Source organism: Sipha flava, unplaced genomic scaffold, assembly GCF_003268045.1.
Source record: "Sipha flava isolate LNK unplaced genomic scaffold, YSA_version1 238_pilon_pilon, whole genome shotgun sequence".
Taxonomy (NCBI): domain Eukaryota; kingdom Metazoa; phylum Arthropoda; class Insecta; order Hemiptera; family Aphididae; genus Sipha; species Sipha flava.
This window is the reverse complement of record NW_020272880.1, coordinates 399,284-423,796: the sequence shown is the minus strand read 5'-3', so window position 1 is coordinate 423,796 and position 24,513 is coordinate 399,284. Positions and strand designations below refer to the sequence as shown.

The 24,513-nt window shown below is 33.7% G+C and overlaps 1 protein-coding gene across 3 annotated transcripts in view; it reads right to left on the bottom strand.

Annotated features, from left to right (window-relative positions):
- Positions 1 to 24,513, bottom strand: part of LOC112683964 (discoidin domain-containing receptor 2-like) — a 180,427-nt gene that overhangs the window by 7,315 nt on the left and 148,599 nt on the right. For all 3 annotated transcript variants that reach the window (XM_025555241.1, XM_025555240.1, XM_025555239.1), the window contains 7 exons: positions 23,448 to 23,624; positions 19,144 to 19,277; positions 10,635 to 10,842; positions 5,105 to 5,206; positions 4,372 to 4,797; positions 2,522 to 2,787; positions 96 to 466 (listed from right to left, as the gene is read on the bottom strand). In XM_025555241.1, the coding sequence (XP_025411026.1) occupies positions 96 to 466; positions 2,522 to 2,787; positions 4,372 to 4,797; positions 5,105 to 5,206; positions 10,635 to 10,842; positions 19,144 to 19,277; positions 23,448 to 23,624 (1,684 nt within the window). The remainder of the gene's footprint in view (positions 1 to 95; positions 467 to 2,521; positions 2,788 to 4,371; positions 4,798 to 5,104; positions 5,207 to 10,634; positions 10,843 to 19,143; positions 19,278 to 23,447; positions 23,625 to 24,513) is intronic.

Below are 24,513 nucleotides of genomic sequence, written 5' to 3'. Positions count from 1 at the left end.
TCCTGGCTGCTAAATCTTTGTGCACTACGTTCTTGGATTCCAGATACTTCATGGCCGATGCGATTTGAGTGGCCATAAACATTAGCGTCGTGTATGTGAGCGTGGAGTGCGTCCGGAGCACGATGACCAGATCGCCGAGCTCAGCCGGGTACTCGGTGATCAGCCACGGCGGCGACTGGTCGGCGCAGACACCGAAAACGCGCACCAGGTTCGGGTCGAGCAGGCTGCACAGGAACTTCACCTCCCTGGTGGAGTCCGCGCCGCACGTCTTGGCGGCCACGCGGCCATTGTCCGTCATGCGCACGTCCATCGTCTCGCACACGGCCACCTCGCCAAGGTGCGAGCTGCCCAGTTGGCTGACCACGTTCAGGCAGTACCGCGGTATCTGCACGATGTCCGCCTCCCGGCACTTGTACGCTTGGCCCATGCTCGGGCTTATGTTCCACGACACGGACGGCGGGGCGATCTGCAACGGGTCGATCGAAACAATGATTGAAACAAGATCGAAACGGGTGTGTAAAACGGTTGTACAACGGTCACGCGAACACAACGGTGTTGCAACGCGAAAAGAGGAAACGGGATGGAAACGATTGTCCGTGTGGATAGGTTGAGCGATCGATGTCTTGCGCATAGATCACCCGATGTCGTGCACTTATGTTCCTTATTCGTGGGGCTTGCTGAGTTTTTGTTTCTGTGTTACGAGCGAAATCGGACGGGGGACCAACGCATTTTTTTAACCGGTTCACTAGGCTCAGTGAAAATATTTTCTAGCCTGGTTGTTGATAGTGTTTCGAATGACTGAGCGAAATACGCAATCATCGTCAAAAGGAGATCTGATGAAAAAAATAATTAGCTAATGCACGATGGATAAATACAATAAATTGTCGATGTTTGATTTTTTTCTACCGGCATTCAGATTTATTTTGAATTGTGGTGTAAATCGAACATGAAATACGAATACTACCATCGTATTGTTATACGTTGACTATTTTGAGAGGAAAAATGGTTTGTTGCCCGGTGAAGATTCCTTAAAAAATGCGCTAGATGGGATAATATCAAAAAGCTTAAACGACAGCTCATTAAAAGTAATACATTTATAAATGTTCTCGTACAACATTAATAGTTTTTGTATTGAATAGTACACATTTCGACGTAACACGTTAAGGAAATGCTCAAATGAAGATTTCATTGATAGTTCTTTAACATTAATCCAATATGGGCTTACGATTTTTAAACACATGTCTCGAAATATGTTTATGCGAATTGTAAATCGTACACGTGCTGTATATTTAATAGGATTTGATTAAATTTTAGTTTTAAATAAAAGTATTGAAACTCCTGTTTGATTCGAAATAACTCTAATACCTGAATATATCTAATACATATAGCAAATAAAATAATTATCATCGTTATAAATTTATGTATGGAAATCTCCGTGTATTTAGTGTTTATAAGAAATATATTTGAAATTCTGTGTGAATGTTCTAACAGGTAGTTGTATGTTTTACATAATGCCTCAAGTAAATATTATCGTTATGTAGAACATTTTGTTAAATAGTTGTTGTTGTGCACAATTCCTAAACCCGTATGGAAATACTCGTATGTAAAATAGTTCATCTTTTACAGTGGGTCGGAGCACATGTGTAGCACAAGTAGGTACACAAGAGAGGAATAATTTTGAAAAATCGAATGTTATTACTAACAATGTATTGGTTTATTCAAGGAATTATCTTTTTAAAAAATAGTATAAAGAATAACATTGTATCCCATAAATTACTTTTATAAGTACCAAGTATATATTATTGTCCTTTGGTTCCTTTAATGTTTAGTGAGTATAATCAGATTCCGGGAAACCTAACTGTTTCTATTATTGCTTTCCGTTGAACTTTCCAGCGAATAGCTTAATTTATTTCAGTTAAAAACAGGAAAATCATGATGTTATATACAGATTAGGTTTATTAATTTATGTAATAATGTAGAACTATTACACTATGGTATGATTATTGGAGTATTTATGGAACAGAACGAGGGGGGTTCTCAGGTCTAAACCCTCAGGAACATAAAAAAAAATTCTATATATACCACCTAGTTAAATGTATTATTATTTATATCTATAAGATTTCATTACCAAAAATATTAAAATTTAGGTTCAAAAATTATAAATGACATTGTTACTTGCTACATGGATATAGAAAAAGAGGTTGTTAATTTCGATATTTTGTATATTATGTATTATATTATGCGTTTAATGTTTATATGTATTAATATTATTTTATGTTTTTACTTGTTATAGAGAAATAATGGCAAAAAAAGGTGTTCAGTGTTATCGTTTTTACAGTTCTTTTATAATAAATAGATATTTAATTATAATATTATACGATTGTTGATTATTTTTTAGGAATAATCTCCTCACGGAAAAAAAACGCCACTGGATAAAATATATTGCGCGTTACAAAATTCAAAATTTCGTGTTCGTGTTAACATATAGTTGACAACATTGATTATTTAAGGAATATCTTACCCTGTGCTTTTCGCGAGGAGCCGTGTGAAATCTTTTCCTGGACGGGGCGTCGGCAGTGTATTGGAGGTGTTTGGGACGAATCGGAACATCCGCTACGGACATCGGTAAAACTTGATTCTGTAGACTTCGGTAATGCAACGAGGTGACACTGTCTCTCGTTGAGTATTCGGTCGGCCTTACATCGATTTCCAGACTGCTTAGCGATCCTCGTTCTGAATCGCTACGGCAAAATTCTTTCACGGAAATCGAACTTTTGGCGTCTGTAACTGAAACATGGTGCTATTAACTTCAAAAGTATATAAGATGTGCTAACGGGTGAACATCATGCAATAGAGTTTTCTTTTTCTTTATTTCATAACCGGCATTCCGAAACGGATTAATTTTATTTTCCGAACAAGTTATTCTCAATGCGATACTCGTCTTAGTAGTCATTACGATTTTGCGTAACGATGTATACGTATCAGAGCGACAGACACTTGAGCTTTATTCGTTATCTTCAGATTTTAAACCGCACTACGTTATAATAATAATAATAATAATAATAATAATAATAATAATAATATTTTATACTTTGAGAGTACGATAAAAGTTTAAGTATACAGTTCTCGGTTTTTAATTTGCAGTCGATTTATTCCGGATAAACAAACTCAAGACTTATTTATACCGGAGAATTAATTATTATTTATAATACACCGACACCGTATATATTATATTGAATATATAATCTTATAAATTTTAGTTGTAACTTAAGGCAACTTTAACAATAGTTGGTACTTGAAAAGAAAAATACGCATAGAAGGTTAAAAAAGATTACTTTTAATTACTTAAAATAATTAGATATATTGCATGCATTATCATTAGTTAACTGTATCTTCATCCTACAATTTGTTAGATTTACTATTTTTCCAACATACCAATAGAAAATTATATTTTACAGGCTGTAAAATAACATTTTAATTGAAGTTGAAAAAAACTAAAAATAAAAATATTAGAGAATACACGCGAAAACAAATTGTATCATGTCATAATTCTTACTCCATATGTTGAGGTATAAGATAAAAATCGACCTGATGAAAAATGTTACATTTGTAATGCCTAGTGTAACGTTTCGGATGTCAACGATGCGTGAATAACTTTCGGGCCGTGTAACAGGTGTGAACGGTTGATGGACGAAATTTTATGTTTTTTTTTCAGTTCTTCCTAGTTGTGTTGGTCCGAAAAAGCTATTGAGAAAAACGAAATACTGTTCATCTTAGGATCCCGGACCGGTTGAATATTGTTTAACACGAATCGCCCACTAGAGTTTGTGACCTCAGAGAAACAAAACGATCGCTGTAAGACCCGACGTACGATTCCCGTTTGGCTCGGAGTTTTTAAAACCGCTTCTCCTACACGTTATCGTTATGGACCGCGGTGCAATAGAACGATCGAAGAGACGAACCAAACGAATCGAGCTTACCGAACCTCAACGGGCGTAAAACGTATTGCGAAACGCTAGGGTGATCCATAAGGCTTATAGGTGTTTGCAAACGAATCGATATTTATATTGTACAATATTATTGCCTAAAGGGTTACGTGTACGTCCGACCGTCGATGTTGTTTCCATAGGTGCAACTAGGGGGCCCAATATGATTTTTAGCAGCCCTGAGTTCAAATGTAGCACTCTTGTTTTTTTTTTCAGATCTATATAATTTATAGTAATAACAATTAAATACAATTTTATTTTATTTTCAGCAATCTCAGCAACCCCAAATATTTGGGCTTCAGTTGCACCCATGGTTGTGTCACTCGTGTAATCGGGTCACGTTCCGTTTGTAATTGGAACGGATGCGCATAACTAAACGACTTACCTTTACCGCTGCGAATTGTCTCGTAATCCTTGCGGGCCAGCAGTGGCGTCTCGTAAATGACGTTCTGCTGCGATTTGTCGTAGCCGTCGGATGCGAAGCTCTCACTGCGCATCTGCTCGCTGATCGGAAACGGGTTCTCGGTGATGTGCCGGTTGCCGCCCAAGGCCGAGTTGTTGTTGTTGTTGTTGATGCTGCTGTTGTTGTTGTGAGGCGACAGGTTCATAAATATGTCTTTCATGTTGATGGTGACGCCAAACGGTTTTTTGAATATCGACGTGCTGATGGTCTGGTGCTTTTTGCGACGGCTGAGGGCCAGTACGATGGCGCATATGCCGAGCAGGATGAGCGTGGCGGCCGTCAGTACGCCGATGAGCACCTCTACCAAACCGCCGCCGCCGGTCCTGTCGTCCTTCTCCTTGTGCGCGGCTAAAACGATTACCGGTGGTTTACAACACGGGTACGACGAGCAGAGAAATCGTAAACATGCCCTCCCATCCACCAAGACCACGTACCATAACGGTGTCGGAACGACTCCCCATGCTCCACCACGGACCCTCAATAAACCCCCCCCATTCCTAACCCGGGGAATCGCGTTAATAAAACATGTGCAGCGCCTAACCGCCCTACCCGTGAAATGACCTTATCCGCGTACCCCGGGAGTAAATTGAAAGGAAGAAACGACCACGCGCGCGGCCGCATGAATATTTAAAAAAAAAAAAAAAAATCCACTTACTGGTGTCGGGGGAGTCCCAAGGCGGATCCACCGCACCTCCGACCAGCTGTTCGTCTTCAAACGGCGTGTCCGCGTCCACCGTCACGTTCTGAGGCAACGGTTCTGCAACGCATAAAAGCGAAATAAGAAGAGAGAAAAAAGAAAACAAGAAATATAGTCGCAATAAAAATATTTAACCCGTTGTATAATTCAAAGGGATTTACGCGCGCGCATGTAACGGAGCGCAGCCGTAAATCATATTTGTGTGAATTGCGTTTCTTCCGACACACCCGTAAGACACTGAACCGCGCACACGTGCGCGCATCACGCGACATGTTGAACAAAATAACAGGGGTGTTTGGAACTGCATTTCGCTGCTACACAGCGTTGTTCGTTGACGGCCGTCATTCGTTACGAACCATCATAGCTGGTACAATTTTGCGGTCGACAATGTAACTCTATAATTTTCTTTTACGGAGCACTCGCAAATCACATTAGTATAATGATCGGATCGTGGTATTATGAATCCCGTGCTGCGCTGTCCGTCTTGTGCCAGGTCGAATAGTGAATTTCTACGCGCTGAGCGAAAGCAGATCATCTTATTTATTCCGGTCGGACTTATGAATGTCACAATTCGTGTTATCTCGGCTTGATTTCGGTTCAGTATTGTACGAGTTACGATTTTTTAAATGGTTTTGATTTTCGAAAATGACAATTCTATATTACCGGGGTGGTGTCTGACATTACGGTCTTGAAGAAAAATGAAAAACAAAAAACGAACTGCTTAAAGTAATTAATTTCTAATTTACAGTGAATTTAATGTAAAAATAGACAACGAAATGACTGTTATTGCGAGTGAGTTATTTTTAGTGCGTCAGAAGCGAATCGCGTAGTTTTTTTTTTATGATATTGCCGCTTTGCGAGGGGAGGTGTGATTAAAAATGTTTTTGTTCGTGCTCATTTCGGCTATCGGGTATATTAGGTTACTAAAAATCAAACTATTATTATACAATGTGTAGAATTTCCCTTTGACCGAAGACTAACTGAGGATAAATAACGGTCAATTATGTAATATTTTTATTTTTTTCTCTTTCGTCAAATTTACTGGTCATCCAGGTGTATACTTTTGTAACAGATTGTGTAAATAAAACTATTTTAATAAAAAAATTCTAGTGCAGGAATTCCGAATGTACGAATTTCGTGCAGTCATATTTTTTTTCTGACGTTAATCATGCTGTTGCAGCTTTTGTACGCATGTACTAATTTTGTGTCTGAAATTTAATTGCAATACCTTTCTTTAATGTGTGACATACAAACACACAATTGTACGACATCGTGTGTATTGCACAGGACGAACTCGTCGGTCGCTGAGGTGACGGCGGGGGTTTTTTTCACCGTTATGGTGGGCGGGGGTCGCAAGGCATTTAAATAAAACCGAGTCCGCCGTGCCGGAAATAAATAGCTTCATAAGACGAGTTTCTACTTTCGCATAATCCCGGCCCCATAAATAACCCTCTTATGAAGAATAGAGAGACGTATATATATGTACATATTTACGTCCATACATGCATACTACGCGCGCACACGGTCATAACTTATAAACATATAATGTACATGTTGTGTAATATATGCGTATATCAGATGCTTAGCGGTCGAATAAATGATTCAGCTTTCGTTAAGGGTGGGCAGGCATGGGTGGGACGCGTGAGAGACGGCGTGGCGCGCGTGTGTTGCAGTTGCGAAGGCGGTTACGATCCGCGCACACGCGGCACCGGATGTGGCACGCACGGGAGAAAAATAAAAATTAAGAACTTTTTCGAAAACGCGACGTCGGCTACGGTGCGTTATGGTAAGACCGCGATCTACGTTTTTCGTTTTGGGACGCTCTCGGTACGATTAATTCGTCCGAGCAACTCGCACAGTATTAGTAAACCAGTTATATCATATTGGACCTTATTTAAATATTTATTTTGTTTATTCATGTTTTTTTTTTTTTTTAACGTATCCGTAATAATTGTTTTGATCACTTAAACTTATAGAAATCGATTCTCGGAGGGTGAGGTTTTATTGTTTCATTGTTTTTTTTAGTTTTTATGTGGAAGCCGAAAGTAAATCTTTTTCAGATCACTAGATTAAAATACCCTTAGTAATGCTTGTATGCAATACATCGTGTTAACCCGGGTCCCAGTGAATCGAGTATAAAACGAGAAGTGCCAAGTTTGGTCTCATTGTAAAGTTTGAGTACATTTAATAGACGGAGTTAACCGATGTAACGCTACATAGTACACATATTCTTGAGTGAAAATGTGCGAGGCGGGTGTCTGCGTGTTGTACACAACGATGACTGACGAGGATTTAAACTTGTCGGACGCCGTTGTCTGTTTTCACGAGAAGTCGACGACTGTTAATAAGTCTTAAAATGTGCCTATTATTACACCGATGTTGCTGTTGCTTCAACTACTAAATTACACAAATTACACGTGTCATCTGCAGCGCATGTTTCGTACATCGCGAATAGGGAATGCCTTTGATGGTTTTGTTAATCGGTCGTGTTTCGAGTGGTGCATGGTATTATATTTTTACGGGAAGAGAAGAAATAACAAATTAACACCGAGTTCATATCTCATTTTTAACGAATTAAAATGTAAAAATGATTTATTTTCCCAATAACATACAAATTTACTTTTTTTTTTTTAATGATTTAATAAGCACGATTACCTTGCGATATATGTATATATATATATTATAATATACCAAAAAGCAATTAATTTTTTTTTTTTTACTGTTATTTAGTTCAATAATTGAACTTAAATTTCCTTACAAACATTTTTAATTATGCATACAAAAGATAACTATTTAATATCAATGGTAATATTTGAAAAAGATTAATTGAATGACTAGTTATTTTTGTTTCAACAGATACAGTGAAAAACGTGCGCTGATTACTGTCATTCGCATCTATGAATCACGACCAATAGTATATAATGACGTTCACCGGTCTATTTAAGCAAAAATAAATCGGAATTCAAAACTTTTTTTTTGTCAGTTGTTCGACCGTTGTTTATAGAAATACGGTTAAACGTTCGGCTAAGCATTACATTTCGATGTAAGCACGTGCACATCGAAGCGTGTAATCATCGCGATGACATCTGGTGTAGAAAAAAGTGTCGAACAATAAAAACGTTACGATTGCGCAGCGTTCGATTAACAATAAATAATGATGTTTGTATCACTCGAAGTGTACGTCCAATCGACGATATACGTATATGTATATCGTAAAACGTTCGCATGAAAACCGTTTCGCATCCGATACAGTATCTGCGATCCGTATCTTTGCACCACGTGTTTCGCTATCCGAGCGGTTACGCGTCGACGGAAAGGTACGTTTTGTAGGTGCACAGTGGAAAAAAATGCGTCGTGTCTCGCCGTAGTTTTCTTCCGGTCGGGGTCGTATGCATTCGGATAGTAATACGGTACCGAACGAAACTTTTTGTACGTTGACAAACGACGCAATAAATTTCGTGATTATACGCTTTGCCGGTGGCGATGCGCGCGATTCAACTCGTGTACGGTGTAGAACAATCATAATATCCGCTGGAACGCGACGATGACGACGACGGTTCTGAAGGGGTTCTCGGCAAAAATTATTTTCGTTTAGAAGTTCCACGTTTGGTTTTTTTTTTTTCCAAAAGAGCGAACAACTCGAGTGGAAAACAAATACTATTTTATTTTTTACGCCCACGCACCATAAATATTTCATTTGGAACTCGGGATAGGACCGTTACAGGTCGCGCAGGAATATCAATCAATGCAGCGCCATAAACGTATGAAACACCAGGGATGTATTTTAGAGGGAGGGCGATGGGGCGATCGGAATCCGTATTTAAGGAATCGGTTATACATGTGAGATACACATTTCAAATTTTTATAATGTGGATCATTTTATAGCGAAATTAAACTACGAGTGGCCGTGAATATCGAATTGGGCTTATTGTCGGGTCCATACTTAGTGAAAAATCAAATTAAACACAAGCATAACTTTCAAAGCACTTTAACGCGAAAGCGTTTACTATACGTCGTACCGTTCGCTGCAGACGAACCGTTGTTTAACGTGTGCGCGTGCGTTTTACTCGTAGTCGGTGAAACTTCACTACGTATCGCTCCTGTCAAGCGATACCGATGCACCGGTGCGCAATCCAACCAACGGCACTTGCACTCGATTTGCATAGGTCTTGCGCGGTCAAAGTTATGACTGCAGTGGCATTTCTAATGGGGGGAGGGGGTTCTGAGGGGGTTGTAGCCCTCCTCGAAATTTAAAGAAAATTATATTAATGGTCAATGAAAATCGTTAAAAAAGTAAAAATATTTAAAAATTTTAGTATTAACATTTTACAGTTATCTATCTGTAGTAGTAGGTATTTAATGCATATAATATTGTGTATCCGTCGTGAATTCAACTTCAAAGTCAAGTCTTGTCGGACTCGCATCTATTCATAGAGACATTGAAATTCCAGATGTAGTATGTAGAAAAATAATATTTAAACGGTTGAAAAAAAAAATCGACAAACCGAAAAGATGTTTACACATCTAACAGTGCCATGCATGAATATTACGGTATGAATATTCGAAACGGAACGGGCCCTAGCCACAAAACGCGTAATCGGTACGCCAAAACTGTTGTGCCATCAGGGCTGTATCAGTGCATAGCCGCTATATAGGTAGTATGCCTAGGGCCTATGGCAGGTAGAGTGGGTGAATGAACAAATATAGCGCCCCTCCCCCGCAGTCGTTTTATTTCAAATCGTTAAGATTCATTCACACATATCAGTCACGAGACTGTGACGCGTCTTATCAGAGACAGTCAAGTCACCTACGATTTTGACTGATCAGTTAAGTGTATTTCACCCATATCAGTTGACGAGGACGTCAAATGTAGGCGAAATGGATGACGAACAACTTATCGAATGTGTTCGACACTATGATGTGCTGTACGATCTTTCAAATCCAAAATATATGAATATATATATATATAGTGTCAAGAATTCTTTTTTGCCATGCCTCGTGCACCCACTTTCGTCTCTTCGGAATCTTCTTCTTTTCTTCTTCAGTTTCCTCGTCTAAAATGATCGTGATAATACATAATTCTTCGTCAGTGAAATTTGTCAAATTCACGTTGTAATTTTAGTATTATTATTATTATATTACTATTAGTATTATTATTATAAATTAAATAAACAAAAATACACAAAAAATATTTAATACGATATGTGTAAACGCGTGTTTGGTACAACAGACTCAAAATAACTGACCCGATTTCTCGGAACTGACCGGTCTTGGCGACTGATATGTGTGAAATACACTTGACTGATCAGTCAAAATCGTCGGTGACTTGACTGTCTTTGATCGAACGCGTCACCGTCTCGTGACCAATACCTGTGAATAGACCTTAACCTTACGCTATTAATATCTTAATTCTAAATAAATAAATAAACGACCGATAGTAATGATAACTTAATATTTATTATTATTACTATTAAACACAAGTGCTCACCGGAATCGAACTTCACTTCGCTAATCATTATCCACTTGTTGGAGAAGTAAAGCTGGATTTTCACGAACTTGCCCACGTGATTATGCAACTGTATGTCGACGTCTCTGGCATTCTCCAGAACAGTGTCCGGCATGTACGTGTACCAAACCGATCGGCCGTGATAATGCACTCCGCCCACGCTGAACTGCACCCTCGCTTTGGAGAAAACCTATAACAGAACGCGGGATTTCATAAGTGGCGCGTGATCGATGAATTTCAATACACGTACACTCGATAAAAGTGTACGATCACCGACGTCGTGCAAATCATTAAGTACATATAAGTACAGTCCAATGTACACGGACACGAGTCGCGTCGGTGTTCGTGTAATTTGTACGCAAACGCAATTCGTACGTTCGGAAATAATATCGTACTGCGGCACACTAAACGTCTATACGGGGTAATTGGCTTATAAATGTTTCCCTGTTCGTGCTTTTTTTTTTTTTCTCAACTTCCCTTCGGTTGGTGGATTATATCGGAATTAGACGAGGGAAGTGTCCGAATTTCGTTTAATCCTCAACACCCGCGAAAACAACGTAGATAAGCGTTCGCGAGCGCCATAACATTGTAAATAAATACAAACGTATCACGATTCGACTTGGAGCTGCGAGCTAAACGCAATCGCGTGTGATATCATGAAATAACTTAAGCGCAACAACGGCACCAAATCAACACCGTACGGATAAACGATCACAGTTCGAATCAACGCGTAATGTGCCGGATCGCGCAAAGTCCGGAAACCGGGTGTGCGACGACACGGCAATTTCATTATGCCGACAAACGCTGTCGGCAGCGTGTCAAATTTGTTTCCATTGTCTGATAATGTACTGAGGATTGTGCGAAATCGTAATGGCGTCGGATTGAACAGATAATACAGACGAAAGTGACAGTAAATATAGTTTTCCAATTTCGAAAAAAAAAGTCTGAACGTAAATATCACAACATAAGCGTAATATAAACAATAATATTATATCTCTTTAGGGTTTTTATATTATTATTATTATTATTATTATTTTTTAATCACGCACACGTTTAGAATTTAAAATCGGGTTATTATATATTTATAATAAAATTATAAAAATAAAATAACGATTACGAATTTTAAAATGTTAACGTTCATAAATTAATATAAAAATAAACAAACAAATAGTTTACACGAAGAAATAAATCTTTATATAATTAATGTTTGTCTTTTATGCTTTACTGAACTACTCAAATGATTTCAGATTAATTTTGATATAGAAACATATTAGACTTTGGAGAAGGACATACACTATCTTTTATCGTGAAAGAAGAGGGAAGAGAAGCATCAGTACACCTGATTAAGCCACAAACGAGCAGTTGTTGTTTTGTTGTTGCTATAACAACCGAATAAAGAAAGAAACCTCACTGTCACACACCTCAGTATGTCCCTAGAACATGGTAAACGTGTCTATATTACCGAAAATTAATTCCAAGAGCAACCATTTTCTTCTCCAAAAAGAACATTAACTCCTAAAAAACATCAATCCACCATGACTACATTGGTACTAAGGTTTTGGCAAAGAAGTTGATGAGTGATATAATCGAAGCTACAATTTTAAACGTAAAATATAAAGGCGAAGATGTACTGTAGCCACGCATCCCAACAATTCCAAAAGATATGCTATTCGAATTCAAACTTTGTAATTTTCGTTGTAACTTACTTTTGCAATGACTATTAACAAAATACGAAGACTGTCGCTACAAATGCGGACTGAATTTAGAAAATCCATGCTTCTTATATGGACTGTCATATGAGCCAGTTCCGAGTTGGAAAACTTTTTGATTTATTGCAAGTAGTTTTTTTTTCGATATAATAATAATATTTATTGCAGTCGATGATTATAAGATGCCTTTTTACTTTTTTTCCCAATTTTTATAGGTAATTAAAAAAAAAAAACCCGAGTAAATTTAAATTAATATCATAATATTTTTTCATAAAATATTAAATAAAAGGTTAGAAAATTATTATTTAAGGTAGTTTCATTATTTTAAAGATAATCGTTATATTATTTGAGAAAAGTAATAATTTAATTATGTATATTTACATAATAAATCAGGAAAGGATTTATTACTAACAGTGCCTCTGGGTATTTTATTTCATTTCAAATAAACTTTTCTACAGACTCCATTACACACTGCCATAAAAAAAAAATTTATTAACATTTCATTTTAAATATGTATATGTACGCAAAATATTATTTCATACCACGAAGAAAAATTATCAAATTATAAGACTGATATTATTGTATACTTATTTTAAAAACGTTATAACTATTGATAAATTTACCCATGATCTTAATATATAAGTACATTACGTGTGTATGAGTACTTCGTAATATTACAATACTATACGAATTCCGTATAAATAATAGTTGTGTTACGGATATACATAAATGTAGGGTTTATACTTAGAATATTCTCAGTAAATAAAGTTTAACTTAAATTGAGTAATTATTTGGAGTATCCAAATACTCATCCTAACGTCAGAACTGTTGAATTGACGGCACGTAACAGTTGATATAATATTTATTTTCATAATATAATTTTATTCGTTACCAATAAATATTTTAATATTTGATGTCCAACGGTCGGCATTTAAAAGAGTGGAAAAACTAAATACATTTTTTTATTTTATAAATATTTCGAGGTTTAAAAAAAATGTTAAACAATTTTTCTATGAGCCATATAGAGAGTCCATTACGTTCACAAACAGCTTATTTGATAAATTAATTTTGCACCTACCGAATAATATTATAAAATACTATGAAAATTGAAAATGTTTATAAACAATAAAAAAAAAAAATACTGCACGATTTTTTTATATGTGTATCTTTGAGTTCCAGTTCTAAGAGGCTTAATATTTATGTGTCTTAATATAGGCATTTTTGCTTCTGCAGTTTTACACCAATTTGATTGGGGTCACATTTAATCAAATATTTGCTTCTTGTTTATAAATAATATTAAGAGTAATATTCAAAACATTAATTTTCTGATATTTGCTAATGATCTAAAACTATTCTTAGAAATCCGTTTTAAAAATGACTGTCATCTCCTACAACGTGATCTTAATACATTAAGTGCTTGAGCTATAACCATGGGCCTAGACTTTAATATCGCCAAGTGCCATTCTATGTATTTCTAGAGAATTTGTAAACCAATCGTGTTTAATTACACTTAATGTAATTTTCTTCTCGTTAATCCAGGTAATGCGGTTAACGATCTTGGTGTAATACTAGATCGGATACTAATTAATTAAACAAATACTTATATAAAGTATAATATAATATAATAATATAATACTTATATTATTTGATAATTATTGTAAGGCTCTAAAAGTATTTGATTCGTTAAAAAAATGTCTTCTGAATTTAAATTGTTGGCTTTTCAAAATGCATTATATTGTGTTCTAGTAAGATCTATCATAGAGTATTTTGTTGTTATTTAGGACGTTAAATCAGCCATCAGTAAAAAACCAGATTGAAAAGCGCAAAATATAAATTACAAAATACATTCATAAGTTATTCTACTAGACTGCTTCATATTAACCATAGAACGTATGATTATAGACAAATACTTACAGTACTAGGACTATCAAACCTAACTGATTGGCGTGTATTAGCCAACCAAGTATTCATTCACAAAAACCCATTGTTGGTTTTATTGATTTACATGAACTTCTAAGCCAAATTAACTTTAAGAAACCTAGTTACCACCAACATTTACATTATCATTTTTTCTTAAAACTTTGTACTACTAATCATTCCCGCAATAAACCAATGTTCTGGATGATGCGCTTTGCTATTGAATACCAATTTACTTTAGTTAATTAATACTATGATTTTTCTTACATTTAAATAATTAAATTATAATACTGTTCTTTGGGTCATGTCCCGTTTCTATAAAATAAAAAATATGTGATCTACTCAGAGTCGGTGTAATATATTTATATTTTTAACTACAAAAAAAAAGTTCGATCTAAAAATCAAAACAATCCATGAAAAAGCAGAGACTTTTTACTAACGATTCTACTCTAGAGTTCCTTCTCATATCAGTCCCCTTATATCAAACCTTGCCTCTCACATAATTCCTGGAAATCCTCTTAGAAGGATCAAAAGTAATTGGTGTCGAGATCTTATGAATTTTTAATCTAAAGAATAATATACATTAATAAATAAAATTATAAAATAAAAATAAAAATACAAGTAAGGGATTACCGCTGGGTGACTCCTCTCATCAAACTTATCATGTAAAATATATCTATATCATCTATATCAAATAAATAAAAAAATCTATAAAAAATGAGTGACATTAATCAATTAAAATAGTTGTTAACTAAATGTGATGTTAAACGTGCATTTATAAATTCTTAGGACATAATATGCAATATCCTATCATTATATTTTATATCTATTCGAGTTGAGGATGGAAAATTTCACCGAAATAATCGTATCAATAATATTTATGTAAACTTTACATTGTAAAATATAATTAAATTCTGTTGGCCATCTGTTACCTTCAATTTATAAATCTAGAATCACTTATAATTTAGTGAAATGTTAGTCTGTAATATTGTATAATATTACGATCGTTTTATTTTATATCATTATTTAATATATGTATTTGACAACGGCATACTTTATGATGTTTTTATTGAAAATGAATTTACTGAGCATATTGTTTTCATATTTTTGGTCGTTAATACAATTATCGATTAAAATTAATAAAATAATGTGCATTGAAAATGTGCACATCAATAATGTATGTTCGTAATCTATCGTGGTTAATTATTACTATTTTATAACATTTTATCATGTAAAATTTTGTTTTAATTGGCCTGTGAAATGGAATGAATATTGTCAAAAACCTAATGGAATTGCAACGAAAATAAAATAATATTTACGGACGTAGGAAAATTGCCTATTCGTGTCGCCGCATTATAAAAATTGTGTAGATTTTATCCGAACCACACTAACACTGTAATAATTCTTCTTATTTTTAAAACATGATCGAAAAATATGATAGTAATAATTATAATCATAATAATAATAATAATAATATTAATAATTAGTATTATAATAATTATAATATATATTATAAATATTATAATAACAATATTGTTATATATAACTGCCGTTGATATATTTATATGTACAAGAAATGCGTAATAATACCTTTGTTGTTTTAGTTTAGTCCTTGATGTTTTCTGGGTCATTCATACGTTTCTCTGCATTTCTAGAAGTCTAAAAATGCCTTTATACGTTGATGGCAAAAATACCACAAAAATGCGAATACTATTCCGACTCTTCGAAATTATATTTCGTTTTGTTATAAATTTGTATTACTACCAAAATGAAAAAAAAATTCATTATCATCATGTGATACAATTTTAACTTATTTACTAGTGTAATAGCGCAGAAATTAACACTAGTAAAAACATTTTTAATACTATTACATCTATCATTTTAAATGAGATTTTAGAAAATGAAATTGATGTTGATTACCAGACGTGAATAGGTGAAATATTCAATCATATCGACTGTGTTCCTAAATCGTTTAAAGGGGTGTAGTAGATTGTGGTTATAGAATGTGGAGCTGAGATTCGAGTAATCTTTTTCGGGTGTATACGTGTTAAACAAACACAAACACACCGTATATCACGTCACGTGCTGTATAATGTAATATGATATTCGTTATGTAACTGTTTATTGTTGTTATTATATTTCTGGAGTAAATGAAACATATATGATTCATAAATCTGTCACTGGCATTACGCGGTCAGGCCTTAAAAGGTCTTACCTACCGCGAGACTATAAATTGTTGTCAAAACCAAAAAAAAAAAAAAAAAAACGAAAACCGGCCATTTAATGGAGTCTGGTGTGGACCCTATATATTTAGACCTATATATGTACACATATACGCGCAAGCATCAAACGTAATTGATATACATTTTTCATTAAAAAAAAAAAAGCTTATGTACATTCTAATGGTATTTATATATATAAAGATATTAAAAATAAACAGAAAATCCATGGGGTGGAAGTTTATGTGTAGGGTGGTAATGTTGGAAACGACAGTGCAACGAAAACGTACAGTTAGTTAGAAATTATGAAACTCTAATACCATATCATATTTTTATATTAGCATATTTTGTGAATGGGTAATCACATATTGTGTGTTTAAATATTAATTATAGTATAAAACTTATGCAACATATTTCAATTGCACTGTAGCGATTTGCTTAGCGAGTTAGTATATTTTTTCAACATACTCAATTGTAGATCCATGATTCGAACGGTACAACTGTATGAAAGAAATGACAATCTCGAAACCAATAATATTCAGATCCATGTGTGATCGACTGAATATCAAGTGAGCATTGAAAAGTTGGTTAATGATATTTACTTTTTTTAAGCGGACTATTTTTATTATATTTTAAACGATGTTTTTATTCAAATAATGCGCATAGAAATAATATAATATACAGACATTGTTTATTGTACATTTTGATTAATTAGTGTGCCTAATGTGTAAGTATATTGTTATTCGTATATTCTACCGTGAATGATAAAAACTGAGTTTGTATGATAAATGTTATAGTTTTAATTATGACAATATAATGTTGGTTTTACTATTATTATTATTATTATTTTTATATAATCACACGTATGAATAATTAATGAAAGGTATAATCTATTTTAAAAAAGGGAGTTGTCGTTCAGTATACGGTATTTCAAATTTATTAGTTTTAATAAAAGGCCGTTAGTGAAAGTTGATTAGTTTTAATTAAGGTATAAGTTGAACATCAAATTCATGAGTATATTGAACATAACTAAGTAATAAAATAAACAATATTTTACTGTGTTTATTTTTAGCTAGGCAAAAATAATAACTATTAATTAATACTTCATATTTTCATATATTATATTATAATATTTTTGAAAATAATAATATTAAATCATTATTATTATATGACTTATTTTAGATTAAAAAATTACTAATGGAGTATCAAGACAGTGTTTAGTATTTGTTTTATATTGCTTATCTTGGCATAAGTTAAAATTTTACTTTTGTTTTAATCTCAACAGTTATTATAAATCTTAAACTACTATCTTAAAAACTAATTGGTTAACACAATGCATATAAATATTAAATATTTTTTTTTAAGAACGGGTGGATATACATTTTTTTATTATTTAAAAAAATTATATTTAACTATAGGAAAAGTAAAAAATTAACTGTATTTTCATTATATTAATATATTTTACTATAAGTTTTTATCTTCAGACCGCCAGAAAAAGTGTCTATAAAAATAATTATAATTATTAATATACTCCACGATGTTTAGAACCATTTTTTTAGAAAAAATTATAAAAGAATCATTCTATCAATAATAAATAAATAATTTATAACAAAAATTATCTGGTGTTAAAAAAATTAAATACAATATAATACAATAAATAAATCAATAAAATATTCAGCTTAATAACGACGATAATTAGTGGACATCAAGTATTATACAATTTTAGTGCAACAAATCATTATAAACTCTAAGGTACCAACGTATTGATTAAGCCAAATGTTTATTATTGGATTTATCTTTTTAATATTAATATTAATAATAATTATTTAATTTATTCTGTGATTATAATTTTAATTCAGATGAATAATTTCTAAGTTAAATCATTTAATTGAATCTTATATGTGGCTCACGTGCACACACGTTATATAAGTGCAATTATCTTAAGTCTATTAATGATAATTCCAACATATATTTGCAATGGCAAGATTCACAGTTAGCTAACCTTTGTTTTGATTCATTCCATGAACACATCTTCAGAGTTTATTGATTATATTATAATTTTCCGGTTGATTATATTATATGCGTTTCGCTATAATTGGTTTTTATTACGCAAACGTGATGCACCGTGACAAGCATGGTTTGTATATGGATTAATTAATTTTAGTAAAAGCTTAAAACGTAATTCAGGTGAATAAAAATTCAAAGTGACAATTTATTTAGTTAGAACAAAAAATCAAGACCTACGAGATTCATTGGCCCTATTATTAGTTGTTTTCCATTATTTCAAGTTAGTAGTATGGTTACATTATGTGGTATATATGAACATAAAAATATATATTCTCTAAGTTATATTGTCACAGTTACAAACACACACACACGCACGCACTTTCGTATTTTTAAAGATAAAGAAGTTTGTGCAACATTCTTCAATGATGCTTGAAACTTACGATTTTTATATTATTTCTAAGAGATCATTAAGCCATTGCCGGCAGGTTTTTACTAGTTTCAGAATTTATTAAAAAAATTCTCTTTTCTTATTTGAAATGAAATAACTGATGAGTGTTTGAAATAAAAATAAAAAAAAAAACACATAAGTTTCGAAGAAATCAAATAGATATTTTCAGAGACTTTCGTAAATTATCTTACCTGTACATTTTTGCTGAAGAAGTTATTGGTAAATATGTGAACGGCCGAAAAATTTCTCACTTCACCGAACTCAAACACTAGTTCTACAAATCCTTTTGAAAATGATTCTTTGCGCCATCCAACCCATCCGTTACCTGCGCAAAATCAATATTTATAAAATACATTTTTAAACAGTTAAATCAAATTTTTAATGTTGATTATTTTTTTAATATTTTTGTAACACATTATACAATAATTTATATTTTACTCTATACAAGTTGGTAATATAGTCAAGCAAATAATTAATAAATCATATTACGTTGGAGAGCGAATTGAATAATTACATTTTAAATATAGTACTCGATGTGTTAACTTTTTTAAAATGAACAATAATATATAGTAAATGTTAATGATTGAGTCGATTTTAAAATCATCTTTATGGTAATTAAAGTGCTTTTTCTTTAAAAAATTTTTATATTTTTAAACGAAAATTCAAAGTATGTTTAAATAAGTGTTTAAACTGCTTTATTATAGATAATAGAACAGAATAAATACAGAAATAGTACTTTGTAATAAAATTATCTTGTAACACCAGCTGAGTGACAACTATTATCATACTTTAATATTATACGTATTTGTAGCATAATATACTTTTTTTTTTAATTTATTCTAATTTCAATAGAGAGCGTATTCTTCCATTCTGAGCAAATGTCGACGAACCCATTCGTTTACCAATGATTCTTTTGTGAATACTATTTATAGCAGTAAATCTACATAAAACGTTGCACGCAGAAATTTTTTTTCCAAACCTATGTCAACCTCCGCGTACTAGCTATTTATAATCATAGAAGGTATATCTAGAACGTTCGTTGTTAAACTGGATGCTCTTGACTTTTGTAGTACATCGCGGAAAACAAATGTTAACTCGTATATTTGTCAAAAACAGTTTCTAGGTTTACGAGAAATCATGTTTTTATGTTCTTTACGTGATAAACGATAATTCCGCGTTATTATTATTGTCTTTATTGTTATTATTTTTACATGGCTTATATACGTGCTCTTGGTAAAATAATCATATGAATAATTAGCGTGGATTTAATTTTATTCGTACGTATTTCGGTACGAATTATTTAGCGCGTCCATATGATACGCACAGTACATTGTATAGTCGGTATAACGTAGTATTTATCATTTCGCCCTCTATCTGCGTTATTATTATGGTTTTCTCATTATCCATCGTATTAAAAATTTCAATGATACATGCATAATACAATGGAAACAAAGTGGGGGAAAAAAATATTATAAAAAAATGTCACGGGACGGGGCGGCAGGGTGGAAGGCTCAAGGGTTAAAGTTAAATAACTCTTAAAATGTTTTAAGGAGGGCGAGGAAGCCCGCGATCATTACCCGTTGTTCCATTAGTATAGTTTTTCCCCGATTTACTTTATCGTATTTCATGTCATGCTCGGGGAATCGTAATATTCAAAACTACACACGCACGCGCGACGTATATATACGTATATGCGTTTACCTCCGTTCTGTAATAATGAACCCCCGTGTTTCCGCCCGATCATGGCCCCGACGCGCCGTCGGAGTTCCGCCACCAACGCGCACCCCGTCTCCTCCTTTTATTCCAGAGCCGCGCGAAATATTATAGGGCTTTCGTTTTCCGAAGTTACGCACGTTTATTTGTTATTGTTATTGTCGGGGATTTTGAAACTTGAATTATTATTTATGCACACGGCGGGTGCCGCGGGACGCGTGCAAGTTTCCCGGGGCTTATTAAAACGTCCATATCATTAGCTTCTACGAACGTCACATTCCCGCTGCAACGTTTCGGGTAAGTTCACCCCGGGAAAAACAATAATTGAATAAATGGCGGCCCGCGTCCCTTCCGTGCGGATGCCCGTGATGGCCGCGCGTACACGTCACCGACAGTTAAACAATATACCGTGTTGCGTTCGCTAACGTGTTTGACAACTGCAGTGGGTATCCGTACCGGACGGTTAACTGACCGACCGATCGGTACGTCATCACGTCGGTCTACACACGGACACAAAATTGAAAGTCAACTGAGACCCGTATACGTGTTCACATAAAAATGTTATGTAAAAATTAAAAATGTATGTAAAAACGGACGTGGCGATCAACCTGTTAACAATATTTTTGTTTAATCGCCGTACGCGCGCGCACAACGCAATCGCAGTCCCTTCCCATGAAAGTTGGCCTCGAAGCATTATTCTATTTACCTAGGTAGGTACCTAGGTAGGTACCGTCGGCAATAGTTTTCGCGTTTGGGATCGGGTCGAATCACGATTGACAGTGATTCTCTTTTCTTTCGAGCAGTTACAGATTATGACGTTCGAGTTCTTATGGTTTTTTTAGGACTCCGTTTGGTGGAGAGCGGTTTACGGTGGATTCCGCGTACAATCTTCAAGCCATCATTGGAGAGAATACATTTTTTTTAAAAAAAAATCGATAGACGAAATTATTATAAGTAGTTTGAACATCGGTTTTAAAATATATATTTTAAAATCAATCCTTATACTACTGCACTGTATAATATATTATCATCGATTCATGTTTCTAACAAGTTTTTCATCGATGTTGAGAACATCTACTAAGAAAATTGAAAAATAATCACCATTCAAAAACACAAATTTGTTTCTTAATTATAATCAAATGTGATTCTATATAAACTCAAATGCAGATTATTACGGTTCAAAAAATTTTTTTTTCTCTTCATTTTACGCCAACTACTTTTTATAGCAATTTCTCTAATTTGTTAATTTTTTTTTTATTTTTTTTTTTATAAAAATAATTTTAATTATTACAAATAAAATGTTTGACATTTGAACGATTACATTGTTGTCACTCTCAAATACCAAGTTGCAATTTAGTACAGAGCAAACGCTTCATCATATTTTATAGCATCTTGATGTATTCGACAATGGTCGATAAAAACTGATATAAATATAATACATAGTAATTATACATGTGTGTAGAAGGTAAACGGTAGGATCGTATTGTTCGCCCGGGAGATTACCGTAGAGCGCTGTCGCTGTTTTTTATTATATATGGGGTACTCGTCGTTTTCTACATGGAAAGGTTTCCTGTACTTTTTAGTGCGCCATCGGTTTAAAGGAAGTCATTAGACGTCGTACCATAAATACAGATTAGATTAATTAACTATATACAGGTATTGTACATACTATAATTATTACAGTGGCAGTATATTATGATAGTTGAAAATGGGTATTACTTAAAGTAAGGTGCATTAAAACCGTACATTTAATGGTTTGCGGAGTGATATAACTAAATTGGTAAAAACAACGATTTCGTTAATCGTGTTTGGACGAGTAGTGTATTATAATTAAAATATTTTATTAAGAGAATTAAATATTTATAGATCGTAAAATTTATTCGTGGAACTTGAATTACATATCAACTATTTTATTTTAATTTCAAAAGAGTACTTTTAAAAGATGTTAAACCAACATCAAACTCTGAGCGTATAGTTCAAACTATATTATTTACAAATTGTTCCTAAACACGAGAACATAAAATATTTCGACCGGTCAACCATATATCATGTTTTATTATGAATAACGATTATTGCGCGGCTTAATCGCATTGAAAAAAATATCAAAAGTATGGACTGGTACACATATACTGTCACGTAGGAAAAACATAACACTTCGGATTAATAATGATAGGTATTAGGTACTTAATAATATATTTTTTATAGCTAATTATGGCATTGAAAATACTATTTGCCATAGGATAATACCAAAAATGTATATAGTAATACCGATAGAATGCATTATTATGAATAAAATATATTTCCTGGTAGTTTTTTGTTCGGTTTAAATCTATACTACTTTTTTTTTTGTACGTTTAAATGTAATATTTTTACGTAAGCTACTTTAGTTTTAAAATTTTCAATGCACACTTGAATAACGTATAACACAATGCTTTTTCAATATACCTTTTAATATAATATCTATGATTTCCTTTTAGTTTTAGAAATAGTTTTCGCAGGTAAAAAATGTTTAGATCAGATTCCTAATTTTAATGAATAATAGTTTAAATTGAAAAATATAATTTATGTTTTGAATTTACAAGTTCGAACCTTAACGAATAGAAAATAAATGAAAATTAAGTTAATTTTAAACTTTTCAAACGTATTTCCATTCTAATGCAAACTTTCAAATAATGAGTTCGCATAGCATGTATAATGCCGTTAATGAATAACTACTCAGAGATTTGATCAGCTCTTTCTGAATACCTCGCAATTAATACATTTATAGCACATTATTTGTTACCTTTCCCGTAGCCAATATCCATTTTGAAGTTATCTTCTCCATGAACGCCATCGACTAGGCGTCCCAGACCTCCTTGAATTTTATCACCATGTACTTCTCCGTCGTATGACAAGTCACCCATGTCAGTACTGTCACTCACAGTCCCGTCCAATGGGATAGTGTAGCTGGTTATTCCATCTGAAATCATACAGTTTACATAATTTAATTATTAATGGTGCAAACATATAAGAACTGTGGTAGAAGTGTACTTCATATAAACGCGAAACGAGAGGAGAACGCGGCGTATCAGTCTCTCTTAAAAAATATATGTTAATTTCGCTGTTCTTCCGAAACAACGTATTTAGTTTTTAATAATTTCATTTCTAGAGCCTCGTTATGGAATATATTTCCCACTTAACGTTCCGAATTGTACAGAAAACACTCCGTTACCACGGCCGGAAAATACATACAATTGTGAGTTTGGAGTTTTTACATTGCAATATATACATAAGCGAAACCGCTGTAGAACGCGTGAGTGATGGATACTACTCTCGCCGGAATGTTTAAACGAATATAAAATGTGTATTGTTATGGTATTATGTATTGTTTCGGTTTTGATAAGACGAATTCGCGCAGATAGAACGCAAGCGTGCATGTATTGCAATGGTGTCGTTTGTTAAAACCAACCAATGAAAAATCGCGTTCGGACAGCGGCGGCGTAAAGTTTCAGTGAAAAAGTTTTCGTCAACGAGGGGATGGCGAAATAACAACGTTTTTCTAAAAAGGAAAAAAAAAATAGAGAAAAATAAAACTTATATATTAAAATTTACATCATGCCGCTAGAGACAGTTGCAAGACAATGGGAAACCTAAACGCGTCCATCATCATGTCCGAATAATACCGTTGCATGGGGATCCCATGGAGATGTGAAATATATAGGACGCGAAGGGTCTCACACACGAGCGCCCGCGTGACTAGGTCAAATGAGCACATTCCGTTATCTCGTCGATCGTCATCGGGTCACGTTTCGAACAGTTACTTTTACACACACATACACACACACACACACACACACACACACACACAC